The sequence below is a fragment of the Sphaerodactylus townsendi genome, linkage group LG02 (genome assembly GCF_021028975.2).
Source record: "Sphaerodactylus townsendi isolate TG3544 linkage group LG02, MPM_Stown_v2.3, whole genome shotgun sequence".
Classification (NCBI taxonomy): Eukaryota; Metazoa; Chordata; class Lepidosauria; order Squamata; family Sphaerodactylidae; genus Sphaerodactylus; species Sphaerodactylus townsendi.
In genome coordinates, this window is record NC_059426.1 from 138,353,501 (window position 1) to 138,366,957 (window position 13,457).

The 13,457-nt window shown below is 39.4% G+C and overlaps 1 protein-coding gene across 1 annotated transcript in view; it reads right to left on the reverse strand.

The window, feature by feature from the left end:
* Positions 1-2,568: 2,568 nt before the first annotated feature.
* Positions 2,569-13,457, reverse strand: part of PPP2R3C (protein phosphatase 2 regulatory subunit B''gamma) — a 33,992-nt gene continuing 23,103 nt past the window's right edge. Inside the window, exons 7-13 of the mRNA XM_048484804.1 lie at positions 13,001-13,133; positions 10,501-10,556; positions 10,340-10,415; positions 8,084-8,220; positions 6,994-7,131; positions 4,545-4,604; positions 2,569-2,981 (exon numbers count right to left, since the gene is read on the reverse strand). Coding sequence (XP_048340761.1) covers positions 2,793-2,981; positions 4,545-4,604; positions 6,994-7,131; positions 8,084-8,220; positions 10,340-10,415; positions 10,501-10,556; positions 13,001-13,133 — 789 coding nt within the window. The 3' untranslated portion in view covers positions 2,569-2,792. The remainder of the gene's footprint in view (positions 2,982-4,544; positions 4,605-6,993; positions 7,132-8,083; positions 8,221-10,339; positions 10,416-10,500; positions 10,557-13,000; positions 13,134-13,457) is intronic.

The window sequence follows — 13,457 nt, forward strand, 5'->3', positions numbered from 1 at the left end:
GAAACTCTACGCTTCCGCAAGCATTAATTTAGAAGGCTGCAATAAAATGGCGAGAAAAGCACCAGAAAGCGGCTCGATGTGAGCAGCGTTCCTGCCTCTAGCCACCGTCGGCCTCCGCGTTGCAAGTGCGCGCCATATAGAGTGACTCCGCCTACGCCGACAGAACTCCTCGCCGGCGCGTAGCTGAAATAAGCCGTAACGTGCAGAAGCGCCCTATGCATTCTTAAAGTTTGTCACTGTTGCATGTGTGTTCAGTTATACAGTTTATAGCAACATGTCTTTGTTGAATACTTGTTATTGTTTTCCAGATGACCTTATCTGACAATTATGTTGTCTTGTCCTATTATTCGTTTCGCTAAAGCATATTGTTACTGCTTAGTGGGAAGAAATTTAATATAAAGTGCTGTTGAGTCAGTTTGAATATGCAAATCCTGGCTTTATTAATTGTGCTGAAAAGGAAACTCACCTGAGCCTCCAGCATTTGAAAGTATTGACAATTTATGCATACTTCATAAGATTTTGGAACAGGTGCTACACTTGATGAATGTTAGGAGTGAAAAGCTTAAAAATTATATTTGCCATGATGTTGGACTAAGGTTTATTTAAAAAAAATGTGGTGTCATACTTCTGCATTCACTGTCCCTTCCACTAGCCAGAGTTTAAAAACTTGGCTTAATTAGTGGTAGGGACTGATTTTTAATTTTTTAATAAGATCTATTTATTGTGGCAAAATAGAGCAGTTTTGTAGGTGGGAGATATTCTGGCTCTAGAGTAAGGAAACACTTCCTCCAGGACAATCTGTAACTCATTTTCACCAAACAGCCATAGGACAAATATTTATAGCTACATACAGAACAGGATGCAAACAGCCTTCATAAAAAGTAATGGCTAAACTGTTTGTATTCTGTCTTTCAGGTGAACATTTGTTTCTTTAAAATATATCTAATGAATTTAATTTTGTCTTGAGTCCTTGTACTAAAAGTCTGTGCACTGTATAACATAAGCAGGGTCTAGGAGACAGCAGCACAATGTATACCCATACTGTTATCCAGTGCCGGGGGAAAACAAAAATACACCACCATCTGTGAATCTGGAAAGGCACAGAAGTTGATAATAAATTAGTGTCATCACTATTTCAGAAAGGTTAACCTCAGAGCGAAAATTACCTTGAGAAGCTTAATTCGAATATTTATGATAACTTTAACTAAAGATAGTCACAACCTGTTTAATTTTGCAGTTTGTATCCTTCTTTGACTATACAATAATGCTGGTTTCAAGTCAGCCTTAAGCTATATACGTCAAGTCTGTGTTTAATATCTTTGCACAGAGTGACAAGCCCAAGGCATCAGTAAATAAGAACTCACTATTTTGATTGCCCAGATCTAGAATGTGTGCTAACTAAAAAATTATTGCGGTGTGGTATGGGAATGGGCTCACTGTCATGGAGTTACTCTAGTCAGCTGTGCCTTATCTTTAATATTTCTTTTGTGTATGCAGATGGTACAGAAATGTTTCTTGTAAATGCATTAAAAGTTTATATTTAATATAATTTAAACCACTGTTGGGCTAAGAGTCATTTTTTTTTTTTTTTATAAAATGCGGAGTAAACTCCTTTGAATACTATTATAGAGGCGTGGTGAACTCTTTGGCATCTCAGATGTTATACCAGACTTCTTTGCCCCTTCCCATCAGCCCCTGCCAGCATGGCCAATTGGCCATGCTGGCAAGGGCTGATGGGAATTGTAGTCCATAACATCTGGAGTGCCAAAGGTTCGCCACCACTGCTATAGAGCATAGGTTCCATTTAAAATAGCTAGCAGTAGCTGCAATTCCTCTGCGTCAACAGATATAAATGTCCCTCTCTTGGATAACTGCACACAATGGAATCACAAAAAGGGATGCCTATTTTTAATTGCAGGTATTTGGTGATTTTCCTGAAATATTATGTATTCATTATACACATCTTTACAAATACTGTAGAAACAGGTATGACTCCAAACCCTGTGTATGTAAGATCTTGCAGCACTGCATAAATGAAACATTAATACTGTGATTAGGAGTATTTGGACTGTCCATAACTGATTGCTGGGCCAGCCTCTGAACACTTGTGCTTTCTTTAGAATTACACTGAAAGCTTCCCTGACCTGGATGGGCCAGGCTTACCTGATCTCATCAGCTTTTGGAAGCTAAGCAGGGTCAAACTTGCCTAGTACTTAGATGGGAGACCATCAAGAAAGTCCAGGGTTGCTGCACAGAGGTAGGCCATGGCAAACTGCCTCTGAATGTCTCTTGCCATAAAAATGTCATATAAATTGGCTGCAGCTTGATGGTACTTTCCACCATCACCACAGGTAAGCTTGGTAATCCACTGAAATTATAGATCTGGTATTAGATACAAATGACCATTTCAGACTGCCTGTTTCTTGCAAGAGAAGGCACTTTTTGTGTAACAAGAATTCAAAGAGTAGAGAATTAGGTATTGTTCAAGACCACAACAATATTTAGATGTAATTTGTCTTAACTGAAAATTGGTTTGCTACTCCCATTCATCAAATATTTCAGTGAAGATTTGCTATCAATTCAAGTTTAATTAAAACAAGACATTAGTTGCCTGAGACATTTGGGGAAAGATTCAGATAAAATCCATTATACAGTCCTTATACAAAGCTTTAGGTTTGCCCATCTGGGGCTGCATGGTAGCTTTACTGATTTGGGTAATGAATATGTTTAGCTCCAAATGGTCACAGTAACAGTTGGGTATGTCTCCATGGATACAGTGTATGCCTGTTAAATCATGTATCATCCAGATCTGTTGTGTTGTCATTATCACTTGCTACAAGAACTTCTCTGTTCTCATAAGTCCAGAAGCCATTAAGATCAATTAAAATGCTAGTGACAGTGTCTCCTTGGCTACTGTTGATTAAGTCCTGAAGGGAGATCTTGTAAGGATTCTTTGGCTTCACCATATCGAATATTTCATCCTAGAAAACACAGGAATTAACATAATTTAACAAAATAAATGGGAAAACAAAATTTTGCTCCCACTTTTAATATATCACTGTTCAGAGCAAGAAATACAGATTGACTTTACTGAAAAGAAATGTGAAACTATATAGCTCAAGAGGATGTTTACAGCTGCCTTCAAGTAGTAGTTTACTCCTGCCATAAAAATCTTAACTGCAGTGCTGGCTTGTATTATTAGAGTATGTTACTGGAGCAGGGAGGATGAAAATGGGACCTTGTTTTCAGGTCCCAGGCTAAACCACAGTCATGCTACTGTCTTCAGAGGGGGCACATCAAGAACATAGGCATAGCTTTCAAAGTTTGCTTTCACTAATAAAATACTGAAAATAGAAGTATATATTACAGCTACACTGAATCACTCCACAGGCATCAGCCTCCCAAGTTGAACACCCCTGTAGTAATGAGTTGGGCAAGTTTTTTTGGTATGCTACCAGATTCTTTTCCCCGTCCCCCCATGCTTTTGCAACACAACTTATTTTTGCACATAAGGTGCTGAAAGATGAAGTAGTGCACACAGCACAGCAGCTTCATGCAAATTTTCCGTCAGAGGAAGGGAGGCATGAAAGACTAATAAAACAAATAAATAAAAAATAGCTCAATGTGGTATAGTCCCATGAATAAAACCAAATGGTGACATTAACACGTTACCTGTTACCCTGGAGACTAATTTGATGAGACTTTCAGGTAGTAGTAATGTGCACTAGCTCTCAGCCTCAACTGCCAAACATGTATTGTGTGTATCCAGGGATCATTTCACTCATGGTGGAGCTTTTCTCTACCATAAACAGCTGTTTCTGTCAGAAGACTCAGATTTAAATAAATGCTCTGTCACGCATTACTTTTGGCAACTTCAGCTGCCATTTTGCTCATTAGTGTTGGCCTTCATAAAGAAGTGGTTTCATGTGGCTGAGAATGAGAAACTGGAACAATGTTACAAAAAGAAAGGCGTATTGGACTGTTAAATCATTGTCCCAGCTAACAAATAGTATTAACACTACTAATAACGACTAATAATTTTATTTCAGCTTCCTAGACACCAAAAACTGTTTAATTAAACAGAAGAACAGAAAACTGGGACTGAAATTTAAAATTCCAGAATTGTTCTCTTCGAGGCTTTATCTGCCCTGAGGAGATGGCTTGGCATAACACTTTAGAACTGAAGGCATATAGAAAAAATGACTAGTACTATTAAATGTGTTTTAAATATCCTTCTAAGTGAAACTAGCAGCCTGGAGAGCCCAGCTTGGCCTAAGCAGGGTTGCAGGGTTGGCCACAGTTAATATTTGGATGGGTGATGCCCTGGTAAACCACCTCTGCTCATCTCTTGCCTAGAATGACCCTTTGGATGAAGTCACCAGTAGCAACTTGATGGCACGGTCTGCTTCCATTAAACTGAGATGGCAGGCTGTCAGTTTGTTAACATAAACGTACTAATGCTAAAGATGCTCTTGTATTGTTAAAAGTAATTTTAACATCCATTAACTACTGTTTGCATACATACATGCATAAAGAGAACTTACCTTGACATCCTGAAAAGAAACTGGTTCTTGTCCATGTATTTTCATCTGTTCTTGAATAGCCTGTTGCAATGGTATAGATTACGGAGAAGTGTGATGAACTAAGAAAAACAACAGGCTCTCTCGTTCAAATCCCCATTAATTATGTCCCTGCTATAACAACTTTATGTTTAAATGTATCATAATTTGTGAGTGCAATACAACTGATCACCATGGCAGTTAGACGGTATACACAGTTAATGCTGACAGCACTGTTGTATGAATATGAAGGTGCCTTATTGTGAGTCATTGGTGCATCTGCCCTTCTGTTGACTCTAACTAGCTGCTGCTCTCTAGCATCTTGGGCAGAGGTCTTGCTCAGCACCAGCAAACAGATTCTAACTAGAGATCTCAAACGTGAGCCCTTTTAACATGCAAACCATATGCTCCTCCCACTGAGCTATGGCCCCTGCTGCCCATGATCAGCTATTTGGAGAGATGGGTGGCCCATGATCAGCTATTTGGAGAGATGGGTGGCCCATTTGTCTCCTGTGAGAGAGAAAGGCAAAGAGCGAATTCTGTCCTTCCCAAATAGGTGATCAGTGCTTATCAAAGCTGAAAGGGCAAACCATCTGTTCAGTCCATGTGCAACAATTCCTACCTCCTAGCCCATTTTGAAGAAAAGGGTTACGACTGAGCCAGACAGCATGCTTCATTGTTAAAATAAGCGTTTAACCCAAACTTTGAGATGAACTGTGTAAAGTGTATGCTGAAGGCAAAAATAATTGGAAGATGAAGGGCCAATTGATGTTTGTTACAGAGGAATTAATCTGCTTCATGCTGCTAAAAGAACACAGCTCAGGATAGATTTTAAACCTGCAGTGCACTTACTGGAAAAGCTTTGAAAGTATTCCAGATTTGTTTTGGAAACTCTCAGCTGAATTAGTTTACCCTCGAATTATTAGCAGCAGAATCCTTTTGTTTAGTAGGCACAGAATTGGACGTGATCAATACAAAGTGAACATTGGTGTTACAAACAAGACTTTGGAGTAATTTTATTGTTTTGATCTGAAGGAAATGTGTTGGATTTGACAGTGAAATCACCAAAGGGCATGCCATATAAAAACTGAGGCATGTCTCTATCTTTAGCATTTTGCATTCTTAGACAAAAAGAAAAGAAGAATCTCAGTTTCTGCTGGCATTAGGATTTATGATGGTATCTGAAGTAGTGCAATGTTTTTCATTATTTAATGTTTGATTCGGAAGATCTATCACTACATCTGTAGGAAGCACTTACTAGCATTAGGAAATCACAGCTAATTAAGATTTACTTTCATAATAGGATGATACTTTTCCCCCAATCAATTAGAAGATTGTAGAAAGAACACACTCTCAGCCCCATCCAAGAGCCGGGCGCCTGGCCGCAGCACCATAGTCATGCCTGGCTGCCACTCCCAAAGAGGCTTCCTGGCAGTGTGAGGAGGCTCAAGAAATGAAAAAGTCTCTCCACCGCCAAGAAGCCTCTATGGGACTCAATAAATTCACACTGTCCAAAAGGGTGGGATATGTCTGGTTTCCCAGCTGCCAGTGTAACACTGCGAATGGCTGGGAGAGAGCCAACTAAAGTCAGTTCCTCCCTGGTCACGCCCCTAGCCGGCTGCCTGCTACACTGGTGGCAGAGGTGCTGGGAGGCTGGCACCGTGTCCAAGTGGGGGGTGGTGTGGTGGCCGCACATAGGGAAAATTGCCCCAGGAAAGGCAAATCTGCCTGCAGGCCACATGCCACTTCCACCAGTGGAGTCCCTTCCAACCAATATAGGGCTCTAAAATATATAAAATGTTTTTGAAAAGTTCTGCTCTGATCTGGTTGTTGTGGGTTTTCTTGGCTGTGTGGCTGTGGTCTGGTAAATCTTGTTCCTAATGCTTCGCCTGCATCTGTGGCTGGCATCTGATGCAGGCGAAGCATTAGGAACAAGATCTACCAGACCGTGGCCACACAGTGCAGAAAACCCACAACAACCACGTGAATCCGGCCGTGAAAGCCTTCAACAACACTCTGCTCTGATCATTTGCAACCAAAACCTTCCCCCTCATTATCAACAGACAAAGTTCCAAAGATATTCATTATTAGTGGTCATTAGCAACTTATATATTTAGAAAAGTTTTAACTTAAAAATAAAGCAAGTTTCAGGGAAAATTTCAATTACGAGAAAATCATACCAGAGTATTTTTCTTTATATAATATTTTTCTTTATATAATTTTTCTTTATATAATATGCGCAATGAAATACATTCGGAACTTTTCTTTTTTAAAATGGCATTTTAAACATGTGTATCTTTCTTTAAAAGTTGCCAGACCCCTCACATGGAGCACTGGTGACTTAAAGTAATTGCCCACTGGTATTGAAGTACAGGCACACTGACTGTAACAACACGTCTAAAAAAATTACTACCTCTATAAAAAAGGAACTTACCCTAAAGAAATAATTGAGGGAAAAGACATTCAGGTAACCTTTGTTCTCTATATCAAGCAGTTTGAAAATATACTGCAGAGCTGCAGGCTCCTTTCTGTTTTCTAATGCAAGTACAAAGTCCAGGTACGTCTTGTAGTCCTAAAAGCAGATGCAATCATGTTTATTATAGTCCTCTTTCTAAATTGATTTTGCAAGCAGAACATAATTGGTGGCTTTTTCCCGGTGGGGGAGCAGTTAGTTTTCATTGACAGGCAGCAGGAAGTAGAAAATGGCTGCCGAGGAAAGAATAGAGTGCTGAAAATACTTGCTTGTTATTAGACAGCTGAACATACCCCTAGATTTTCATCAACAGCATTAAAGAGCAATCTGTGTTCAACAAAGTATGAACGTTTATACAGTAGTTTATCACACTCTTGGGTCAGATAATTAAAATATTCCCTGTATCATTTGTTCAATTGTCATTGGCTGAAAATGTCATGTGACCAGATGTCCTAAAACAGAGAAGTGTTAAGAGAAGGCATCTTGCTGCAGCATAATCTAAACAGTACCAAAGGTTTTTGCATTGTTCACATCATACAGAAGATAATGAAAACTAAGCATTGCTATTCTTGCACATTCCTTGCAAGAAAATGAACAAAAACATTGTTTCTACACAATAACCCAACTGTACAGGCAACTTAGGTAGGCAGACAGTGGCCACTTAGCTGACTGGGTTTAATGACTGAAATTACAGAAATGTTAGCAGAATGAGGGCCTAGAAAATTACAAATAATGTATCCATTATATAAAGTTTGTACACTCAGTTTATAAACTCCTTATTCTTTTTTTGCTTTTCCAATAGGAGGCAAACAGTGAAGAGTTCCCTGTTTTCCCCGTCCCAACAGTGAGATGTCTTATTCAGTTAGCTGATAGATCAGTCATGAATTCACAATGTGGGGTTTTCATCCACCATTCAAGTAATAGTTTTGCCTTCATTCTAGTCACTGTTCTGGAATTTCAAGTTATAACCTTTACAAACAGGAAGAATTATTTTTTTAAAAATGCTTTTGCTGAAAATTACTTCTATTGCAATATAGTTTCAAAGCAGTACCATTTCTCCATCATAAGTCAGACACTCTTGGAAGACACGGTCCAAAAATATGTTGGTCAGAGTCCCTGTTCCATAACGAGACAGTTCCTCTTTGCTAAGCATGCCATTGTGATCTTTGTCCAGATTTAAATACTGGCCTGAGGGAGGAGGGAGAGAAGAAAAAAGACAGTTCTAGACTATACACACAGCTGCAACATTTTAGATCTGTAGCAAGATAACCTTGTGATTACAATGGCTCAGGCTTTTGTGCTGAGAAACTTGATTGAGATTATATATATATAGGGTAGCAGAAACCAAGTAACAGAATCAACACTGGTGATTTCAACCCTTATCTCCACAATATTTAACACAGTCCTAAAAGATAGACCAGTACTATTACCTTTAGGAGGGTTTGAGAAAATAATTGCCCACTTAAGGCAAGTTCAAATGACAATGCTGAAATTTTGAGAATTATCTCAGAACACACAAAGCAGAGACTGAAGTTGGCATATTAATGAAAACAACAGTAAATGATTCAGCAATAATTATTTAAACATTTCACATTTACATAATATAGAGCAAATTTAGGTAATGGCAGGCCCAGAGGCCACATCTAGCCTGCTAAAGAATATTCTACAGAATGTTTTATAGGCATGGGGGGGGGGGGCAGGGGAGGGGAGGTGTTCTGTTGTACATCAAAGGTAGAAAACATTAGGGGAATTATATCTCCATCAGAAACAATGTGGGTGGAAATACTGAGCCCTAAGGATTACTTGACATCTGATCAAACCCTTGAGGCTTCTCTTGAGATGGTAAAGAAAATAAGGGAAGTCACTAGAGCAGATAATGTTAGGATACTGAGAGACTTCAACTACCAGCAAATTGGCTAGATAAACATGTGCTTGAGATGTTGCAGAAATTAGATTCCTAGACATCATAAATGGAATAGTTGGCCAGACAGCCAATGTCTTGGTTCTCAGCAGGGCTCACTAATTGGTGAGATACTGTAAAGGTTGTTGCACTAGTTGGGAGCAGTGACCACAATGGTATCAAGTTCAGCATTCAATTGAAGTTACTCCTACAGTCTAGAACGGTAGTATTTGATTTTAAAAGAGGGAACTGTACAAAAATGAAAACAGTTCAAAGGAAGCTGAAAGGGAATCACAAAAGAATCAGATCCCTAGAGAGAGCTTGGAAGCTAACTGAAGCCCATCACTAACTGAAGCCCAGATAGAATGCATTTCCCATGTTGGAAAAGAGTGCCTGTATAGTTAACTGGCAAAGGCATCAGACAAGGATGCATTTTATTTCCTTATTGTTCAATCTGTGTGTAGAACATACAGTGAAAGTTGGATTAGGTGTAGATGGAGGTGGAGTGAAAATTGACAAAAGAAACATTAACTATTTGAGATGTGCTGATGACACATTACTGGCAGAAAATAGTGAGGACCTGAAATGACTGCTGATGAAGATTAAAGCAGAAAGTGCCTCATCAGGATCACAGCTGAACATCAAGAAGATAAGAGTGATGAATACTGAAGAATTAAACAACTTTAAGGTTGATGATAAAGAAACTGAAATTGTTACAGACTCTCTATTAATCATCAACCTGAAGTGCAAGGATGTGTCCCTTGTGACTAAGATCAAGATAATTTAAACAATAGTATTCCCCAATTCTGCAGATTCAAAAAAGATTAAATATCACAGCACTCATGCAAATAAACTCACTTTGCCTAAAGTTGCAGAAACAGAATATTTTGTTTTGAAGCTTGTATTTCAGATTTTGCAAAACTGGGAATTAATTGCAGGAACCAACGCAGCAACAGGACACAGAAATGCAAACTATTTATATTCTTATACAATTTAAGCCCCCTCCCCCACCCGAAATAGATGGGTTCTAGATTAAATCAAGATTGAACTCACCCTTGAAGCTAAAATGACTAAACTGAGGCTATCATACTTTGGTCACATTATCAGAAGACAAGTAATATGAAAAGACAATCATGCTAGGAAAAACTGAAGGCAGCAAGAAAAGAGGAAGACCCAACATGAGATGGATTGACCATGAAAGCCACGGCCCTCAATTTGCAGGACTTGAGCAAGATTGTTAATGATAGGGCATTTCAGAGGTCATAAATTTATAGGGTCGCCATAAGTTAGAAGCAACTTGACAGCTCTTAACACACACAAACCCCCAGTAACAATTTAGCACCAGAGAATTCTGCTTTCAGAGACTGAAGTTATAGAATCCAAATTATAATGCAGGTGGGTCCCTACCATAAACCCTCAATGCAGAAGGAGCAGAAAACCAGTTGGTTTCTTGACTTTCTTTAGAAAGTTCTTCATCCCGTAACTGAAGGAATATGGAAATATTGAGTTAGAGCTCATTAAGTATAACAAGGACTTAAAAAAAGAAAAGTATACATCAAAATACCTACCTCTAATAGGTCATCCAGGAAGCTGCAAGCTAAAATATCCTGTATTTTTATCTTCCCTGGAAGAAAATAAATAAATAATAATAATTTACACATATCTATATACATATCACCTTCTCTTTCTACTAAGCTGCAGAATGGGTAATCTTTAATAGGAGGAATAAGAAAATTGAGACAGGCAGACCAACAGGAAGACTTTACTCTCTCTCTCCATCTAAAATGTGTGTTACCTGGTTACTGAAGAATAACTAGGAAAAAGTTGGGGTATGATTTGGGCTACAACAAGGACTGTTAGGCTTGCATGGGAACAAGAATATTAGTGTTTGAAAATCTTTCCATCAGTCAAAATAAGAGCAAATCAAAGGGCTATTAGCCCTTCACAAGTCTTGGACAACAGGCAGCTGGGAAATAATTAAATAAGAACTTCCTATTGATCCAAAAGGTATTCTTCAAAAGGAATTACATTCACATTTCTTTGAAAAGCAGAAATTCTGATACTTGTACAGTTTCACTATTTTATTGGCATTCCTGATGATAGTCCTGATGGACCTCATATTCCTTAATATAAAAATACTTTGTGGTTGGACTTGAAAATTTCCAGATGGCAAAACAGCAATATCTACCAAACTTCAGAGCAGCTCCAATATGTTCAATGCAGTATTTCAAAGGAACAAAGCAAAGCCCGAGACCTAGATCCACTGAATTTCAAAGGATATTTTAGGCTGTCTGAGCAGAAAGGAGAATGAGAAAACCACACCTTCTGCCCATGGAAGCTCCCTACTGGATCCAAGCCTAATGTAGAAAATTAAGATTGCTATGAGCTTACAATGGTGAAAAAGAAATAAAGCCCCGCAGCTGAATTTTGTGGGATCAGTATGATAACTATGACAAAGATGTCATGCATTGTGAACTGCCTCCTCCCATATCCAGGATTGGCCCTACTGGCCTCCCTGGACATTCCTGGGGACCCAAACTCACCCAGTGACATTGGCAGCCTCCTCCTCAAACTGCAGGGACCATGGCCCCAGCGCAATGATGATTGAGGCAGTGGGCCCTGGCAGCAGTGGGCTTGTTGGTGCCAGGTCTGACACAGCTCTGGGGCAAGTCACAACTGCCTCCTCTTTCCAGAATAGCTCAGGTGGCTCCTGGGCCCTGTTTACTCTGGGCTGCCGGGCCCTAAGGACCTAGCCTGGGAGGCCTCAGTGTCCAAGCCAGGAAAGAGGGGATACAAGGAAAGACTCTGCACAGCTGAGAAGGATCAGCAGCCAGAGTGAAAGGGATAAAAGGGGGAAAGAGAGAAGACCACATGGTAGTGGCGGTAAGTAGGAGAGAGAGAGAAACAGAGTAGAGAGAAAGATGGACAGTGGGAAGGAAGCAGAGAGAAAGCCAGCAAGAGAAGAAGAGAACTCCAGTGGGGAGTCCAGGTCCACTAAGGGTAAGGCCTAAAAATCCAGGGCCCAGGGACTAAGGACAGGTCGCAGATCACCTGGGAAGAGATGGAGGGCTGGTTGATGGGCCTGATCCCAGCACTTCAGGTGTTCCATACTCATTTGAACCTACCCAACTTCTTCAGTCCTCTTTAAGAGTCCTTACTTAGGGTTCCCCCCTCAGATGGATGGATTGAGGCAGAAAGGGTGCTGAAACTTTGGAACTCCCTGCCCTGACAGTCATCTGCTTCCTTTTGCTGTTGTCTTCCATCAGTGGGTGAAGACTTTTTTGGAGGGGGGGTTGGCAATTCCCTCACTAACTGTTAGCACTCCTCTGCACATTTTTGCCTAAGTATTTACATGTTTTATATCATCGATTTAAATATTTTATATATATTTATATTTTAAATATTTTAAAACGTTTTAATGTTTGGAATGTTATTGTCTTGGAGAACTTCAGTTGGTGGAAAGGTAGCATAGAAATGTTTTAAATTAATAAGAAAATCCAATGGTTAAAACTATAGCAGGTGACTGTCAAAACTGAGAGTATGTTTTTGCACATTGTGGTACAAATCAGCAGTGTCTCCTGCTTGTACTAGATTACTGCTTTTGTGAGGGCAGCACCCCCAGCCTAAACCAGTCTGGGCCTGCCTGGGAGTTTTTGTGTGAATAAGGGCCACAGAAAAGTAAAGACAACACAGCACTCAGCTTTGCTTCTCTTACCAGATGATTCTGCATCAACAGATGGTCAACTAAACACTGGTGTGCTACTTGCATTCCACAAAAGTCATGCAAAGTTAATGTTATTAAATAGTTCACAATTGTTTACCTGGTGTATTATCCTACCATTTAAAAAGACACATGGGAGAGCCCAAGCATTCAGGGTGATAGACCTGCTACAGAAGTCCTTCATGGGCTTAATCCTGCAGGTGAATACTGTGCTTAGGAAAAAGCCCCATAGTGCTAACAGGTTCCTGGATTCATTAGTTATTTATCCAATTTATGAGACATGCTTCCCCGTATGGACTCAGTTTTTTTAATAAGGTTTTTAAAAATCTGGCAACAGCTGTACTTGCCTGTTCTAAGAGGATCTAAAAAGAAGAAGAACTTCCTGACTGCAGTGCAGACATAGAATGAATAAAAGGATTTTTCTAAACCATCCAACTGTGGCAAAGTGGGGATGAGTTCCAGGATATAATTTTCTAAATCCTAGAAAATAAAACAAACAAACAAAAGTATAATTGTGATTTGAGCAGCAACTGTCCACACTTGTTAATTTTATAATACGTATGTCAAATCTTGTCTTGTCGTGGGCTTAATCCTCTGCTCCTAGAATAAAATACTATTGACCATCGTCTCATCCTTTTTATTGTGGAACTAAATATGTAATTTTTTTCTCCAGGTTTCAGGTTTTTATTCTATCCATCTAAATTTGTATGGAATATAAGCTAACTAAAACTGCGCTGAATTTAAGCAACTGACTGAAGAACTCCTGTGGATGTAGAATAACTGTTTTAAAAAACAAGTTAAGAG